This window comes from Colius striatus, chromosome 2 (genome assembly GCF_028858725.1).
Source record: "Colius striatus isolate bColStr4 chromosome 2, bColStr4.1.hap1, whole genome shotgun sequence".
Lineage (NCBI taxonomy): Eukaryota > Metazoa > Chordata > Aves > Coliiformes > Coliidae > Colius > Colius striatus.
The window spans coordinates 22,779,931-22,798,900 of NC_084760.1; the positions used below are offsets into that span (position 1 = coordinate 22,779,931).

The 18,970-nt window shown below is 38.2% G+C and overlaps 1 protein-coding gene across 4 annotated transcripts in view; it reads right to left on the bottom strand.

The window, feature by feature from the left end:
• The window catches only part of FBXO9 (F-box protein 9), a 21,827-nt gene continuing 2,857 nt past the window's right edge, over nt 1-18,970 (bottom strand). The window contains exons 2-14 of one of the 4 annotated variants that reach the window (XM_061989677.1): nt 16,789-16,866; nt 16,038-16,196; nt 15,547-15,604; nt 12,847-12,946; nt 8,762-8,892; nt 6,711-6,861; nt 5,909-6,027; nt 5,520-5,610; nt 4,396-4,491; nt 3,469-3,562; nt 2,588-2,739; nt 1,239-1,387; nt 1-791 (exon numbers count right to left, since the gene is read on the bottom strand). In XM_061989677.1, coding sequence (XP_061845661.1) covers nt 1,279-1,387; nt 2,588-2,739; nt 3,469-3,562; nt 4,396-4,491; nt 5,520-5,610; nt 5,909-6,027; nt 6,711-6,861; nt 8,762-8,892; nt 12,847-12,946; nt 15,547-15,604; nt 16,038-16,196; nt 16,789-16,866 — 1,338 coding nt within the window. In that variant the 3' untranslated portion in view covers nt 1-791; nt 1,239-1,278. Of the gene's footprint in view, nt 1,388-2,587; nt 2,740-3,468; nt 3,563-4,395; nt 4,492-5,519; nt 5,611-5,908; nt 6,028-6,710; nt 6,862-8,761; nt 8,893-12,846; nt 12,947-15,546; nt 15,605-16,037; nt 16,197-16,788; nt 16,867-18,970 lie in introns of all 4 variants that reach the window. The other 3 variants (XM_061989679.1, XM_061989676.1, XM_061989678.1) reach the window with 3 other exon arrangements.

Here is an 18,970-nt window from a genome sequence, read left to right on the forward strand (position 1 = left end):
TTCAAAATCATGTTTTATTGATGTATTTTTAATCACGTTGCTCCTCGCAAAGATACAATTTATAAATTATGTAACAAGTACAGTTCTTTCCACAGCTTTCACATTTTAGTCCTCATGTCCAGGTCACTATTTTGAAACGAGATGTTCAAAGGTAAATTATGATGCAAAATGCCTTTTAAAAAACTACACTAAAAAGCTTCAGTTCTTCCAGAATCCAAGATACACATATAATAAGCGGCGTTACAGTGTCTGCACTTACACCCCCAAGTGACATATGTGGGAGAAGCAGCGTACAGCACCTGCACCAAACCTCAAGGTACACTTCATGAAGAGCAACACACAGCACCTGAACATCTACAGCAGCCTCAACATTTATCTTAGTACAACGAACGCTCATAGGGTTTACAGCATCTGTAGCAAGGTTAGGTGAGGGGTTATAGCAGGTTAAAGCCACGTCCAAGGGAGCCCTACTTACCTGTGCACTCAGGCCCAGCCCACGCACAGGCGGCACAAGCCAGCACTTCACCACCACACTGCAACACCCCCCAAGCAGAGCCACGTGCCCTGAAAACTCGTCCTATAGTGCAAGACAACAAGCCTGTGTCCCTCTCCCCTTTGTGCCCATCCTGTGGGGAAGGCAGGCTCCACTGAACTTCTACCAAGGTCGGATTACATTTCTGACCAAGTGACATCACTGCATTGGTGGGGATGTACCTCTGTGGTTAAACTTTACACTTTGTGCTTGCCCTTGAGAGTTTTCTTTTAAGGTTGATGTTCACAAGATGCCAGATCTTAAAGGCAAAGGAAATAAATATGTTTCATTTAAAGAAAACATTTATTTGAAGTTCTTTTAAGTCACACAGTTTAACAGATGTAAGACAACTTTTTCCCCTTCACATTTCAAGCCTTCACCAGAGACCACACACACCATCCCATGGACAGGGAGATTTTCCTATAACAATTCCTTTTGGACAAACCAGTGTCCAAGCAGATGAAGACTCACATTTTAAGCAGACTGAATTATAAAATCTGTTAAAAAAACCCAGACCACGAAACTTTGTTATCAAACTCTTGTCACAAAATAAGGTGTTCAGTACTCATAAGAAGCTTGATCTCAAAACGAAACCCCAGCCGTTCATAAAACCAAATAGAACATACTGTCTTCAAAAAATTCCCGGGAACTTTAAAATGTTCCAAATATACACACATTTATAACTTAAGTGCTCATGAGCTACAACCTTTTATTCATGCAAGAGTTGTGAGCGGAAAAGCTGTTTCTTAGAGCGGCTTTTCTGAAAATGCGGTAAAACTCTTCACTCGTGCAAAGAACAAAGGGGTGTACATTTTGTCAATGTCGAAAGTAGTAACAGCTGTCTCACCAGTCGATCTGCAAAGAGCATTGCAAAAGTAAATTAGACACAAGTTGCTTTACAGGTCCCTCAACAATGTAATCATATTCCACAGTAGTGTGCACCGAACTACAGCTGGAATGCAAACATCGTTTGTACTGCCCTGTTCCGAGAGTATCGCAATCTTGGCCAAAGCACACTATACACAACAAGCTGCTATTTTAATATCAAAGAAAACACTTCCCCTTTCCATTATTATTAGCTCCAAGACTCCAAACAGCAAAGGATGTTACTGAAGTCACTATAATAGTATTGAAGTAGAAAAACTCTGTTGCATTAGAACCCTGTAGAGGCCTGGATTCAGAACACAGTGACAGCAACCACTTGTATGTTTACCAAACTTTGAAGATAAGAAACCTGTGTATTTCTGAACACCAGTGACAAAAACCATACATCCTCCTAGCTGTGTTTTACACTCATCTTTCTTCTTATTTCAAAAGGACATCATACTGAAAGGCACAGCAGAACCTGAGCAGTACAGAAACTTGGTGCTGAATAGAGTATCTCTAATATTGGTACTTCTTCAGAAAGTAGGTACAAAAATACTAGGTTTTAGAAAAGCAATTCTTCTGTTTAGGGAAGCTACCTACACTTCCAACCACCAGCAGTTTACTTCCTAGATTTCATATACTTACAGCTCAACAGCTGAGCTATGTCACTATGAGAACACTGAATATAGAGATTAAGAAGACTGGAAGACAAGGCCTAAATCCATCCTAAATGCCAAAATAAAATGTCTGGACAGACAACTTGCCAGTAATTTAGAGTGCCGGGTACAAGAAGAGAGGCCATGCTGCTTCTAAGCATTACAGTTCTCACATGATGGGTGCAGACATTTCTAATTTGCACACCCACAGAGGAAGATAAATATACCTTAACGAATATAGGTTTTCCACACCCCTTTGCTAGCACCACACTAAGTCCTTCAACATTGATTCAGTTCTGAAATCATTCAAACATTGTCCATAAATCCTTTAGATGGTTAAAATACTGCAGTTCTACTACTTAAGAAACTTCCCAAACCCTTATAAAGAGCTACCAAAACCTTGAGATTACTTAAAATAAAACCTCATTACAGCATATCAAATCAGAACTATTACTGATCTCAGGATATATTAACGATATCTGTGTTTCTGTAGTTAAACATCCCTCTTTGACGTTACTCTCCATTTACTCACTTGTAAGTTATGTGACAAGAATGATGTATCCAGACAAGTTTGTTGAACCTCTGGCGCCCACTGGAGCACAACTGCAGTCCTACATGGAAACTGTGATCTGTCTCTTGGGCAGGAACACGGCGGAAATACCTGTATTTGTAGTCAATTGGTTTCTGTACAAAGAGAAAAGAAATTTCATGACTTCCAAAGAACACACTGTGCAACTACTTATCCTGAGGCTTAAGAAACTGCGAGGACAGACTGTAAACTCATACACTTAAAAGCAAGTATTTCCTTGAAAGTATACCAATTTAGATCTTAAGTATGGAAGAAGCTTGCACAGAAAGCAAGGTACATGTGGAGGACACCTCCTGAACTAGGCAAGCTCACTGTAAAATAATGTAACACTTCTAACACTTTACAAGTTTCTCTTGACAGACACTTTGTTAATCAGAAAATGTTGTGATGCACCAATCAAACAGCCCAGATTTCAATGAATGAATGAATGAATGCTGTGGATTTATTTAATGCTGTGGAACATAACTGCAAACAGACAAAATAGGTGTCAGAAAACGACCTCTTCCCCTTCTGTTTTGTACCAACTACCTAAAAGCACCACAGATGGAAATTAAGCCTAAGGGAGAGAACCACTGCTCAAATGTGAGCCAGATATTTATTCATATTAATAACATTATTACAGATTTGTGAAAAAAAAAGCCAGATAAATCATCATGATTACTTATATTTTATTTTTAAACTTTTTAAACAATGACATTAATTTTTGAATCCTCTGGCATAATACAAAGCCTCAGATGCCTTAAAGCAAGTCATTTGGAGAAAAAAATAATTAAAAACACCTTCTTAAAGCATTTTCCTATAGAGGAAAATGTTTTGCTACATACCTCTTCCTTTTTCTTTGTTATTACAGCAAATACTTTGGTTTGATTGTCTGTTTCTTGGGAAAGGCGATAATGGCCAAGCAAGATTGCATCCGTTCTGGGAAGTTAAGAGGACAGTGTCAAGGACATAAAAATCTTCTCGGTCTCAAAAGAGCCATGTACTTATAAATATCAGCAGTGAAGACTGACTGCGTATCACCATCAAGGAAATGATTTTTTATTTCCATTTAGTAAAGTACCAGGCCCGTTGATGATACAAAATGATGAAGACACTTTGGAAAGCTGCTTTTAATTTTCGCAGGCAGGACAGGAAGGGTAAGCTAGTCAGTTTAACGTAGCCTCTTGCTAAATATATTCAGACTTTTGGTGAACAGCTCAACAGTTCTGAAGCTGCAAACTATCTTCTATGTTTTTAACAAGTTTTGCAAATATCAAAAAGAAACCAATCAATGACTTAGTTGTATCACACCAAGATCTTCACTTTTCTTCAAACAGTCAAGGAAGTGTGAGAATGCACTCAACAGCAAAACAGTATCTTTAAAAAGATTCTAAAACTACCAAGCTAACAGCATGCATTCTTCCATCTGCCTCCTTTAAAAGTTTAAAATCACATAACCTACAAAGAAAATCTAATTAAAGTAACAGGACTTTAAAATCATACAATCATAGAATGGTAGGGGTTGGAAGGGACCTTTAGAGGTCATCTAGTCCAATCCCCCTGCAGAAGCAGAATGAAAGACAACTTTGCATAAAGTTATTTGTAGTTCTCAGAGAACAACTAGAGACATCTGCAGCACAGTATAAATAATGCTGGTTTTTTAAATCTTGTTTTGCTAAACCAGAATCTAGAATCTGAGACAAAAGTAAACAGAAATTGCCAAGTAAAAGCAAGATAAAAACTGCAAGAGACAAGTATCTTATGTCAATAACCTTGTATTTTTAGTCCGTAAGCGAGGAACTATAGATGGAGGATCTTCAGGAGTTGTTAGCATCATAACTTGACCATCTGGAAAGAATCTCAAATACCTGCAAAAATATAATTACACAGTCCAAACCTTGAAAACATCTTTCTTCTGTTGCCCTTTTGTGGGGGTTTTGTGTGATTTTATAAATCACAGGATGTTTCCTAGAAGGATATAGAACTTAACAGGTAATGGGATTTTAAAACACATTTCTTCACAAAGGATATTACAGAAAACAAGAGTTTTGAGGACTAAAAGATCTGAGTTACAAGGAGTTATGAAAGAGGGCAGAAGTTCAGGAGGTTTGTTACCTCTAATCAAAGCAACAAGGCTACCCTGGTATCAAAACTGACCTTGAGTAGTTTCTCCATTCCTAGCATTGACCGAGACAAATGCAACAAAATCTTAATTACAGTATCAATATAGAATGGACAATATCATATGGACTTTTTCAGGTTCTGGCATCTAATCAATTTTTACAGTACTCAAATACTGTACTGATGTTTGTGAGACTACAGAAGTAGCCATGATATTCAATGATTTCTACTAACAGTTTCCAGCCTCAGAAGAAAGTGGAAGAATATGGTGGGAACTGCATGCTGGGAACTGCAAGGTGAAGAGCAGCATAAAAACAGTCTGAGGAAAAATATAAAAATATGGCAAGATATTTAGAGCAAGTTGAGATAGCTCAGTCTCTTCAGTATTTACACTTGGTTACAAATAAGTTAACAGACAATTCTTGTATAATCACTTGTTTTCACTTCACTGAAAACAATTATTACATCAGAAAGGTAAAGCAGAAGTGATTTGGGGAAAGAAATCTGTGACCGAGTACCATTGTTGTTACTGTTTGTTTTATCCACATGACATGGTACAACTGAGGATGAAATGTGCTTCTAAGTCCATCTCTAACTACCATAATAAATCCTATTTCTTAAGACCTGTGCTCAAAAAAAAAATACACATAGCTTTATGTGCTGTAGTAGTTCCACTGAATTTTACAGAATGATTAATGTTTGGGATGTCAAGGGTTGGATTTAAAGAACTTAAGAGAGAGAAACATTTCACTCACTCATTGTACTACAGTTCTACCTGTAATATTCCACTTGGTGCCACGCTCTATAGAAACCATCAAGAGATTGTTCTCCTTGACGTATGTACTTTGTCTTGCTGATATATACACCTACAGAAAAGGAAGACAGAAATACATGAACAAAAATTAAGCACATAAAATATTTCAGATGAAAAAACCACAATAATTAAAACTTTTGCATTTACTTTTGTTCTTTAAATACATGAAAGCTTTTATTTTCATTCCTTCTCTTTACAGAGAAGAAATCTCCTTTCCTTCCCTTCTCTTTACAGATCTTCTACAAATTCAGATTAAGTCTAACAACAATGTCATCAAACCCACCAGATTGCTTCTGTCATGGTTTCATGCAGTAAAAAACACCCCAACTATTTCTAAAAGCACACCTTACCATCAAATCGAACACGAGGCCTCTCCAAAAACATTTCCCTCCAAGAACTATATGGAACAAGTTTATTGCAGCTCCTGCCCCATATTTTCAAACAGACTTGATGCCAGATTTCAGGATCTCTAGTGAAAACAAGAAAAAAGCAAATCCCATAACTGCCCTGAAAACCTTGTTTAGCTTTTATATATGAAAGTAACAAGCTTCATTATTTAGTTTGGATGCAATTGAAGGAAACCTTCTTGAACAAGAATAGCTCATCGTTTAAAATCATTGACTAATTTACTTAATCCTGGAGTGTTTGAAAGCCACTGCCTTCTCCCAGTGAAATTCAAGAACACAATGTCATTTTCAGCCAAGTACAAAAACACCAGCATTGCAGCAACCTGACACTCCTCTGTGTGGCCATATGAGCATGACAACACAATAGTCTTTATTTTTGCAACCTCACAACTCTGACTTTCAAACAAGGCAGAGCAAATAAGACTTCCAGCGACATTTTTTTATTACAGTGAAATCATCTATCTAACATACTATTTAACGAAGTATTCAAAAGCTGATATGCACTGTGAGGAGCATTAACATGATAACTGCTACAGGAAGAAAAAGCAGAATATAATCCTACATGTATGATTTAACATCCTAAAAGCAAAAGCATCCGAATATCCCATCTTTCCAACACAGCCAACTTTATGTATTCATTATCCATCTCTACATACTATTTATATATGCTTGAGGATAAAAAAAGCTCTTTTTTCCTTCCTTAAAGCAGAGGGAAGCTTCACTCTAGATAACTTATTTACAATACCTGGCACAGATGTAAAATCCTCGACAAACGAGGGATAATTGCTCTAATGATCTTAGGTCCAAGTCACTCGAAACCACCCATCGGAAAATGTACATTAATACTTCCATAGGCAACACTGCACAGAGACAAGAAATCCTTGTTAGATGGTAACCTGTAAATTAAAAGCTTATCTGTAATTCCAGGTGTGATCATTACTGAAGCTCTGACTTTCCATAAAAAAACCCTACATTTTCACATTGCAGTCAGATGCCAGGGAATAAAGAAACCCCCACTTTAATTGAAAAAGTCACTATACATTAGAAAAAAGTCACACAACAAAAGAATGAAAATCAAGAACTGAAAATGCATTAAGGTAAGAAGACAGGGTAAAACATAGTTCTAAACTATAAATATCCATAACTGTAAGGTGATATACAAAAAATGACAGATACACATTGCACATCCGCAGTCCCTGCAAAGCAGTGTTTTCTTCAAACTGACCTAGTGTGCAACAATCACCTCTAACATATTGCTTTGGCATAACACGCTAAATCATCTCAGGTCAGGTTCAGGATTGGATTGGAGGCCCTCAGTACAACCTATCCATTATGACATTGGCATTACTCTGTTGAAAGACTTTTTCTAATGTAATACAAGACAACGACAGAACTCTCATCGGAGCACTACAAGATGATAAAATAATTTTCCTAGCATTGAAAGTCCAGTGAGAAAGCCCAGGGAAATTAAGTCAAAATTCTAATTAATTTCTGCCTCCCTAAATTTTCCGTTGTCTCAGTTGGATATAAGCTTGTTTACTGATCTTATACCGTCAGGAATTACTCTTCATTTATTTTCAGCTACTGCTGCTTTCCAGAGACTATGGCTTGAACTATATCATCACACTGCACTTAAGACTTGATGATTTTACTCAGTTTAACTGCTTTGAAATCAAATGAAGCAAACAGCTGAGTGGCACAAAGGTACATTAAACAGTAACTAGCTGTAAATACTGTGGTGGAGATTGCAATTTAACTGAATTCTGATTTTTAGTGAAAATATAGGCTTCTAAAAATATCTGTGTTGTTGCACCCATAAACCCAATTACACTTTTGCTATAAAATCTGATGAAAAGTGGACCTGCTTGAACAGGGGAGTTGGACTAGATGATCTCTAAAGATCCCTTCCAACCCCTACCATTCTGTGATTCTCTGAAACTCAAGTTTCACATTTCGGAATACTAATATTATAAAAGCTACATATACCTCATTAGGCACTAGTTTCTGTTTTCATTTAACACATATTTCGTTCCATGAATCTGACTTATTTCTGTGTTTTATTATTGAAAAGCCATAAATTTGCTACATTGCCTGCAATTGCAGCCATTAAATTAATTCTCCAGTATAAACAAAAGTTGTGTAGATGATTGCTACAAGGTACAAAACAGTCTCTGGCAACTCAGAACAGGAGATATAAAAGTCTCTTACTAGTGCTAACAGGTACACATCTTCCATTCTGACAGTCACCAGTCAGCCAAAGCCTTTATCTGTCTTATCATCCATGTTTCTACATTTCTAGTAAACTAGGGATTGTTAAGACATTTTGCTCCCGATACTGGGCACAGTCTGTAGGAATGATAGTATTTTTGGTAAAGAATACATTCCCTTCACAGAACAATCGTCTGTTATTCACACTTAAGAATTGTAACATGTATTTGCAAAGCAACAAAAAAACCCACATTTCACTTTTCAGACATTAACTGGAAGGAAAACTAGAACATGCTCACTTCAGCAAACCTGATCTTAGAAGTTGCTATTTTTAAGTGTGACTCTGATCCCAAGAAATTCTACTTAGTAAGTAGTGGTACAAGGAAAAACCTTGTGCAATGAAGACAAAAATAATATATAAGAAAAAGACCTGTTAGTTGAAGAGCTTTTTTCCTTTACACCTAATGACAAAACTAATAAGGTGTATATGTCTTTAAAGGCAGCTTTAGAATGCAGGAGATAAATGTTTTATCAGAGTAAATCATCTCTATAAATTCTGCCTCTGAACTCTCACAGTGTATCTCGTACCTGAGATATGGGTCTGGCTGACATCAACCTCAGGCTGACAAAGTTTGACTGAAGATTCCTGAAGAGTTAACTGCTGCTGGAAATCCGTCAAGAGATCAGTCATTTTGTCATCCTCTGTGTTATCCTCAACACTAGAAAAGAGGGAATGCAAACACCATGATATTGGACAAAATACACCAACAGATGTCCCTGTTTTGGCATCGACCTGCTGTCTTACCCTCATCCAATCTGGCTGTTCACTCTATGCTTTAAAGCAATCTCAGTTGGTCATACAGTAGAACAGCTATTCCAATCTTACTCCGATTTTGCTGCGATCCACCTGTCAGTAACAACTTTTTTTTTTCATTTAATTCCAATTCCAGTTTCTTTTTGGATTTGAGAGTTCATTGTTTTTAGTGAACTCACTGAAGAACTGCTTGACTCCATGAAAAGAGAAATCTCACATTTTACTTTGTCTAAGGTAAGCCATATGCAGGGGAAACAAACTATCACTGACAGAAGGTTGTATTTTGTAATCTTTGTCATGATGTAAAATACTGAAAACAATTCAGGAATTTCTATCACTCTTGCATTATTCACTGTAGAGTGTTTCTCAGTAGATTTACTAATTAATAACATAGAAAAATTTCTTTTAGGGAGACTACTTTTTACCAACTCTGTAAATAGGCAGACATAAAACATTTCAGGAGGAAGAACAAGATAACAGAACAGAAACAGAAGGCTTGTTACTTTTCAGTAAACAAGAAAGATTGCTAACTGACAAAAGAACATTACCACATCAAAAAAAAACTCCTCAATTTAAGTTGTATGTCATCACATGCTCCTTTAAGAGGTGCACGCTTGCTTGCACCAAGTAACCACAAATTACTCAACTCCCCTTGATCTCATCACAAAGCACTTTCCTTCCCCTGATTTGGTATACAAGCTAGTCAAGATATCTTCCAATCACCTTTTCATATTATGCAGTTCTACTCTAAACAAGATTAACAGAATGAGCTGAGAATACAAAGTGAGCAACTAGTAGACCCATCAATGGGTTTTAAAGCTTTATAGAGAAGACAATCACGTCTGAGCCTCTCATAACTAAGAGTATTTTTAACAAGATAACACAGTGAATATACCTTCCTTCATTTTGATGAGTATGATGACTATAGGCCAAACAGTAAATTGAATTCTCAAATGTAATTGTACAATTTGTTTTTTATCACCACGATTTTATGAAATGCAATACAATGGTAATTCAGAAAGCAAAACCACAACTAGAATTTCTTGACAAAACCACACTTCTACAAATAGAGGGCACTGTCAGCAAGTTTGCTGACAATACTAGGCTGGGGGGAGTGGCTGACACACCAGAAGCTGTGCTGCCATTCAGGGAGACCTGGACAGGCTGGAGAGTTGGGAGGGGAGAAATCTAATGAAATTCAACAAGGGCAAGAGTAGAGTCTTGTATCTGGGAAAGAATAACCCCATGTACCAGTACAAGCTGGGGAATGAATGCTTAGAGAGCAGTGTAGGGGAAAGGGACCTGGGGGTCTTGGTGTACACCAGGATGAGCATGAGCCAGCAATGTGCCCTCGTGGCCAAGAAAACCAATGCCATCCTGGGGTGTATTAGAAGGGCTGTGGGCAGTAGGTCGAGAGAGATTCTCCTCCCCCTCTACTCTGCCCTTTTGAGACCGCATCTGGAATACTGTGTCCAGTTCTCGGCCCCTCGGTTCAAGAAGGACAGGGAGCTGCTGGAGAGAGTTCAGTGCAGGGCCAAAAAGATGATGCAGGGAGTGGAGCATCTCTCGTCTGATGAAAGGCTGAGGGAGCTGGGGCTCTTCAGCTTGGAGGAGACTGAGGGGTGATCTCATTAATGTTTACAAATATGTAAAGGGTGAGTGTCAGGAGGATGGAACCAGGCTCTTCTGAATGATGGCCAGTGATAGGACATGGGGTAATGGGTATAAACTGGAACCCAAGAGGTTCCAAAGAAATTCAAGGAAAAATGTCTTCACTGTGAGGGTGAGGGAGCACTGGAATGGGCTGCCTGGATGGGTTGTTGAATCTCCTTCTTTGGGGATATTCAAAACCCACTTGGCCAGGTTCCTCTGTGACCTAATCTAGGAGGTCCTGCTCTGGCAGGGGGGTTGGACTAGATGACCTTTCAAGGTCTCTTCCAACCGTTAAGATTCTGTGATTCTATGAAATATTGCTTTTAAACAACAATTAAGAATACTGACTGTCATTGTCACATAGTGCTGGAGACAGTGCAGCAACATTCATGAAACTGCATGAAAATTCATAGAAACACTAAGGTAAAAAAAGACAATATCCACCACTGAACCATGTCTGCAAGTGCCACATCTACACATCTTTTAAATACCTCCAGGAATGGTGACTCCACCACTTACTTCCCTGCAATGCTTAACAGCCCATTTCCTCTTGTCCTGTCACTTGTTGCCTGGGAGAAGAGACTGATCCACACCTTGCTACAACTTCCTTTCAGGTAGTTGTCAAGTGATCATGTCTCTCCTCCAGGCTAAACATCCCCAGCTCCCTCAGCCATTCCTCACAAGAGCTGTGCTCCAGGTCCTTCACCAGCTTTGTTGCCCATCTCTGGACATACTTCTACACCTCAGTGCCTTTCTTGTAGTGAGAGGTATAAAACTCAACACAGTGCTCGAGGTGCAACCTCACCAGTGCCAAGTACAGGGAGACAATCACTTCCAGGTCCTGCTGGTCACACTGTTTCTGATGCAAGCCAGGATGCCATTGGCCTTCTTGGCCACCTGGGCACACTGCTGGCTCATCTTCAGACAGCTGTCGATTAACACCCCCCGGTTCTTTACTGACAGACAGTTTTCCAGCCACTGCCCCAAACCTGTAGCATTGCACAGGGTTGTTGTGCCTCAGGTGCAGGACTTAGCACTTGGCCTTGTTGAACCTCATACAACTGGCCTTGGCACATCAATCCAGCCTGTCTATGTCCCTCTGAAGAGCTTTCCTATCCTCAAGTAGACCAACACTCACATTCAACTTGTTGTCAGAGAGGCTTAATGGAAGGAGTAGAGAAAATTATGCTAAAGTAAGTAAATAATCTTAAGAAAACCAAGATTTTATGTTATTGCAGTTTATCCCCAATATTTTTCCTAGTACACAAATGCACAGTGAAGACTACAGTGTATTCAGAAACTGAAGTAACTGATGTAAATAAAACATTTAGCCCATCTTACTTTCTTTGAAGAGAGTACTCATTGAAGCTGTACTGCCCTTGGGCAACAAGACTGAGCTAGCAATACCACACAGACATGGCTGTACTTTCCTCTTCTATTTTCAGTTTTAAAACTTGATTTCTTATACTATCAGCAGCACCTATGGCTGCTACCAGTAAGCAGTGGATTAAGGAAGCTCTGTTTCATAAGCTTCTCTTCACCATCCAATCTGAGCTGTTTTGGCCCTAACCTGAATCCTGTCCTCAAACATCTCAGGCTCAAGGCAAACCTTAAGCTGCTACGTATCTGGTATGTCGAGGCTGCAAGTATTCTGATGCTTGTAATAATGACAGACTAGACTACTCCTATTATAATCTGTGAGCTTCTAAATGTATTGCTCTGCTTCTTGGAAATGCTCCCACTTGGCTGTGTTAATCAGCAAAAGAACAGCAGTATATTACCTTGTTTAATTACAAATGCTTATTGTGTGGTAGGAAGTTTTTACTAATTGTTATGTATGCCATCTACAATTTTGCAGCTGATCCTAACTGTGTAACTCACATCTGAAAATCAGAAGTCAAAACCAATAAAGTGATTGATGCTTTTTTTCAAATTTTAAGTAACAGCATAAGTATCTGTAATCCTTCCACATGAATTTAACTAGCTCCAGACAAGCCTGTCACCTTCTTTGAGCTACAGTACGGAAGTCCTCCTTGAACTAACGAATTTGTAAACTGCCCATGAAGCAGTCTATTCAAACAAAAGCTGATAGCTTTCCAATGTGAAGAGACTTACAACTGCATATCACAGTAGAGCACTCGTAAGCTTCAGAAGCAAAATTTCAAGTTTCTGCACTCCTATGCACTAAGCAGATGTTCATACTTACCACCTCTTTCCAACTCCATCGCTCTCTGGGGACCGTGTATAGGTGACCTTAAACTCTATGTCAGGTACAAGCTGCATGGCTAGACGATAAAACTTGATGGCTGAAAAAGAAAGGTTTAATGTTTAAACCTGTTTGATGTCAATACTGGCTTAACAAAGCAAAGATTTTTTTCAGAGAAATGGCTTCAGCTAAAAGCACTAAGGTAGTAATAAGGTAGGAAATGCCTTTGCCCAATAAATCTTATTTAGTCTAAATCGATTACGTTTAAATTCAATAGAGAAGAGAGACATATTAAGCACCTATTTTCAAACCAAAAAACTTCATGTATAATAAAGAGCTCGCTCTGGTGTGTTTCAGCTTTTACAGATTTACCTTAAAAACTACAAATTCGGTTATGGAGTACTAAATTTTACATTAAAAGGTTACTGAGTTCTGATTTCATTGTTTGCCCAGAACTTATAAAGCTTTCTCAACAAGCCATGAAGATTAAGGCATTGTATTAATAAGTCACAGCCTTTTCATAAGGCTGCATGTAGAAAGCACAAGAGCATGAGATGCAAAGAAAAAACTAATAGATCGGGTTTCTCCTATACAGAGGAAGTACTTTTTCCCTTTAACACGCCAAAGATGCTACAAACACGGAGTAGCTACATAGTCCCAGTAACAATATCACCTGGTGGGAACAAACTGTTATTTTAAGCCACAGAATGCCTTTCTTCTGAGTTAAATCTGCAGATCTTTTGTAATTTGAGTTCACTGTATGTACTTTCAGTCTCTTTCAATATCAGGATTAAGAACATACATGCATTTATATATTCCCACATGGAGATACCAAGATCACGGGCCAACTCTCCCTCAGAATAGACTCTTAAAAATAACCCCCAAACTAAAACATCGCTGAGTGTGGAGCTCAAAATTTGACATACTAATGAGTATGAAAAGCCTCAGTTTGGGACAAGTAAGTGTTCATATTTCCTTGAGTTCAAGTCAGGTAATATCCTTTGGCTGGTGAGGATGAGGAATACACCAGCAGCCAGCTAAAGAGATCAGTCTCAACTTTAGCATTTAATCTCACAGCGAGTCCTGTACTGTACTTAAATATGAACAAGCTGCTGCATGTAACCGTCTCACAAATGTCAAGTGTCAGCAGATTTTAGAAGCAGTCTGAAATGCCATTTGGATTCTGGTGACATGGGCCAGGTCAGCAGATAAAAGTGTGGTCTGAAAACACATGTCCCAACAGTAATGTATCTGTGTCGGATGTAGGACCCTGTCTCTAACATCTCATAGTGATGTAGATGTAGAAACAATTTAGTTTTGTTTCTTTAAGCCTTAAATAAAATTCAACTAAGAAACAACAGATTCATATTCATGCAATCCAGATCTCTAAAACACCTTTATGAATGCAACTGTTAGATGTTACTGTCCCTCTGCTGCTATGTTTAACATATGAGTGCACTGAAGCAGATGAAGCTATAGATTTGATTTAATATAAAAAATGCTTAAATAGACTGCTTTCCTCACTTTTTTTATTTACTTGGAAACTGTTGGTTTGAAAGAACCTTCATGATCTACTGCATGATTTCCTAAACAGCAGATTACGTATCAAATTTAGTTTGACGTCTTTTTTTACTGCACATTTAATCCTACACCCAACACTTAGCCTAAGTACCTTAGCCTAAAGTAATTTTCATCTGTAAAAGCATGTAATAAAATAGACCCTGAACCAACTATTTTTATATCGTACTGGGGACTCATATTTCGCTCAGTTCATTTGAGATCTGGAACAACAACTAGAAATCCCTTGTGTGGGAAAAACTCCCATGGTGGAGAGGAAATTTTGTATTCAACAGGTGGCTGAGTTCAGGAGCTTCCAGAGTGCTCTTAGTTTGCACATCTTGACATATTTTGCACCTGTCCTTTAACCAAGGTGACCAAAACCTCCAGTGGGTGAGAAGGATGGCACCCATCTCTGTGTTCCTTCTTTTTTTTCATTAAAGAAATGGAAAACTGGTATCTCCACTATTGACCTGCAGCACTTAAAGCTGGATGAGCTTCTTACTCTGTATATTCTGGAAACTAAATATAAGGCAGAAAACTTTATAGTTCCATTTTTACTGGTGCTTAGAGAAAGCAAGCAAGCAAGCTAAGGATCTTAAATATTTATGGCAAATCTGCTAAAATAAGATTACCAGATTTAAACATTCACCTTAGGAATTCTTACACAAGCTGTCTCAGCATGCTGCCTAAACTTAAAAAAAACCCCAAAACCAAAAATCCAAACATTCCACAGGTCCAGTAGTTCTGTTCCAAGTGGAACGACAAAGACTGAGCATAGAAAATAGAACATATTGCCTTGTTTAATTCCTTTGCTTATTTCATGTTACAGAAGTATACAGAAGCATGCTACGTGAAGAAGCAATCCAGTGCTTCGCTAAAATGCTGGATTTCAACACATTGCTTGTTTGTCTGAAAGCTCAAAATTCTTCCCATGATTTCACTTCAGCTTCACCTCAACCTTAGAACTCTGATGCGATGGTCCCTTTCATAGCAAGTTTGTTTGCTTATCCAAATAATTGTGCTCTCAAATTAGTATTAGCCTGCAGTTTAAGTTCTCTGGAACCATGCAGCCTTGCACATAAATCAAGGAGTGTTAGATTGCTCTGCAATAAGGGCGTTCATTGTAGACTTACACATTACCTTCATAAAGGGCCCCATTTTGCTCTTCTTCCACTGCCTTCAGGAAAAGTTCTTTTGCCTGCACAACAAATTACACAGAACACTGCTTAAATTCCTTACAAATACAAGCGCATGGCCAGTTGACTTTGAATTATTTTTCATCTTACCTGTTGTATCCTATGAAGGAGATGAATAAAATAATTTCATAAATAAAAGTGAGAAGACATATTCATGTGCTACAAGCATAACTGAAATTCCCAAACTATCCCCGTCCTTGCTAGCTGCCCCTTACCTACGGGCTTTCAGAAAGCACATGGGGAAGGTGATGCAAAGTCAAGCATAAAACAACAGAAAAATCAGTGTAGGATTATGGAAAAACATTAATACAGAGGAAATAGGTTAATCACCTCTGTTGTTTCTCTAGATTTAACTCAGCAGTAGCTTTCAGGATAGTTATACTGCAATACTAACATACACACACACACAAAATGATACATCCTCTTTTTTTATACCTTTTCCTCTTTTGCTATCTCCTGCTTCCCTCTGGCATCTCCAGACTTCACGACAGGTCCTCTGGAAGATGCTCTGCATGGCTGAGGTTCCAGACCACTAGAACTGACACCTGGGGCAAGCTCAAACATCCACTGAGCTCTGAACATCTGGAGCTCTGCCTAAAAAATTTCATTAATTCTGATTTAGTATCATATTTCAGACACAGCAATTTCTGAGGAGAGATTATAAAGTACAAGCACAAAAACCAATTTCAAAACTATGCTTTACAATTCCAAGTCTTACATTATTTCAGTGAGTTTAGATCTGGAGAGTTAGCAACTGGTTTATAGTTGTCTTCTTTTTTTAAAGTGCACAAACACTTGTTCAATCACCACAACTTCTGGGAAGCAACTACACAGAAATCTGGTACCATAGGACAACGCACTTTTCTATTAGACTGCTTTTATCAACTTTCTGCTCCACAAGACAGTGACAATTGAAATTGGAATTAGTTCAGTACAGGAACTGCTGTCCCAGTTCTACAGTTCTTTAAAGAAATACCAAATCTGCGACAAACTTTATTTTCCTCTACACAAATAACTGAATTTGACATTTGGAACACAATGCAAAACTTATCTATTGCACTTCTGGAGGGACAGGCAGCATAAATATTCGTCAGATCGACAAATGTGTGGTAACAAAATGAGCATAAGTAATGCAGCTTAAATTACAGCAGTACTATGTAAAAAACCACTCGCATGAGAGACATACCCGAAGGTTTGCTTCACCAGCTCTTTCACTGTCATCGGTTCTTACCAAATCAGAGTGACAATCTTCTTCAGCTTCTGCCTAGTGGAGAGTAGTCAGACATGATTATAGAGTCTGTGTAAGTCCATACAGCATATTCACACAGGACAACTGTCATGGACACATGACAAAAAATTGAAGCATACTTCCTTTTCCCCCATCTGCCCACCTACCCACAGACCAATCTTAACTGGTGATAAAAAATAACCTTAAAATTACTGGTATTGTTTGCACTTCCTATTAACCCAGTGAAGTTGGGGTTTGCATCTCTGTCACATCAGTCCAACAGAGGTCAGTTATGTATCACTGGAAGGCTTACGTGCATCGGTACACAACCAGAACACTTGAATAAACACACTCAGTGTTGAAGTCAAAGCACGGAACGAAAGCTTTGGTGTTAAACAGTGGTGTGCTTTATACAATTAATTAAGATTTAATCACTACCTCCTCATTGTAAAGATGAGTAGTTTTGATTTGTTTAATATTTACAAAAGCACAAAGATTCCTGTTCTGAGTAACAATATCTTACCAAAATTCCAGGACAATACAGGCAATCTCAAAAACGACACGTGAAACTAAACAAGAAGCGTATTGTAGAAGAAAATAGAAAGCTAGCATGAGAGCTTAACAGCTGGTTTTATTTACAGTACTGCTGTGAGACAAGTTAAATAAACAAGATCTTAAATAAGACCTTTAACTAAACTCAACAGGGCTCTACAAAGGAGCTAGACAGCTTGTTTAACAGAAAAAATTTAAAAGATGCAAATAAAGTCTCATTGTGAAATATATCGAGATTTATGGAATCTACACAAAACCAAAGGAAAACTAATTCTGAGCATCAGTAACAAGTCACTACAATGACAAAAGCAGTAAAACACCAATAAGAGAAAAAAAACCCCCTCCAACTCAACAAAGACTAAGACATTTGTTTAAAGTTTTTCCTGCAGCTTTATCATCTCAGTTTTTCTACCATTTTGCACTGAAATTCAAATCTTCTGAAAGTACATAACACAAACTGGCATTGTAAGAAGGCAAACCTGGCATTAAGAGTACCCTAACTACTTACAGAAGTTTTGTTTCCCACTCTTTCCTATTGTAGACAGTGTTCAGAGACTTCAAGTGACATCTCTCAGCAAGATTCTTCTGACTTCCCATAAAGAAATCTCTATCTCCTGCACAATCAAAGTGCAGAAATCAAAGCATTCTTGTATTCAGAAAAATTACAGACTTTTTATAGCATCTGGAAGTTCATTATCAAACTACAAAATACTGGTAAACCTGATGAGAAGACAACATTTAAATCTCTGTCTTGGTGACAAGCACCTCCCTGGAGCTGACCTGTAGCACTTGTCTCCCCACCAACTTACTGGTTTGTCATCTGTAAATGTGTTTTCACTGATGTCTCAGGCAATTGATAATGTAGACAGCATTGCTTGGTTAAAGTACACAGACAGCACATCTGTTTCTACACTCTGATTCTAAAGCTGTATGTTTTTAACTTCTTACTAAAAACAGGTAAGACAGAATGCTCTAGAGCACTGGTGGTGTTAAATCTGAGCAAGGAGTAAACAGAGAAATGTCCTGCTTTTGGATTCCAGAATTTCATTGCACACTCTTAATGAGCTACAGCAGTCCTACCACATTATTGTAGCATCCAGGAATAACGTCTATGCTTTCCAAACTGAGATAGCCTATAAACGAGTTGGCACTGAAATGGATGTCTATAAGTGCATTATTATGGCAGTGGCCTGATATAAACAAGGCCTGCCTCTGCCTGTCCAGAGTGCAAGGCTTCTGGTTTACAGCTGAGTTATGTCCAGTTAGCTCTAGGTTTATCTGCAAAATGCAGGAATTAGCAATTTCTAAACTAGATCAACACATTATCTTCTTGTGCAAAAAGGCACGCCCATTAAGGCCTTTAACTCATGAAGTCTGTAAATAAACTAATTTAAGAGTCAAAATTATTTAGAAAGTTATGAGGATGGCTGAAGTTTATTTCATGTTCAGAAACTTTTTGTTTCATTAATCTCTTCAAAAGCCTTGGTTTTCCTCCCCCCGTCTCTGTTCAACTGCCCTGCTTCTTCATTTCTGAGTCTTGGTCAGTGATGGTTCTGGACTAACTGCTTCCAAAACACCTTTCAATGCT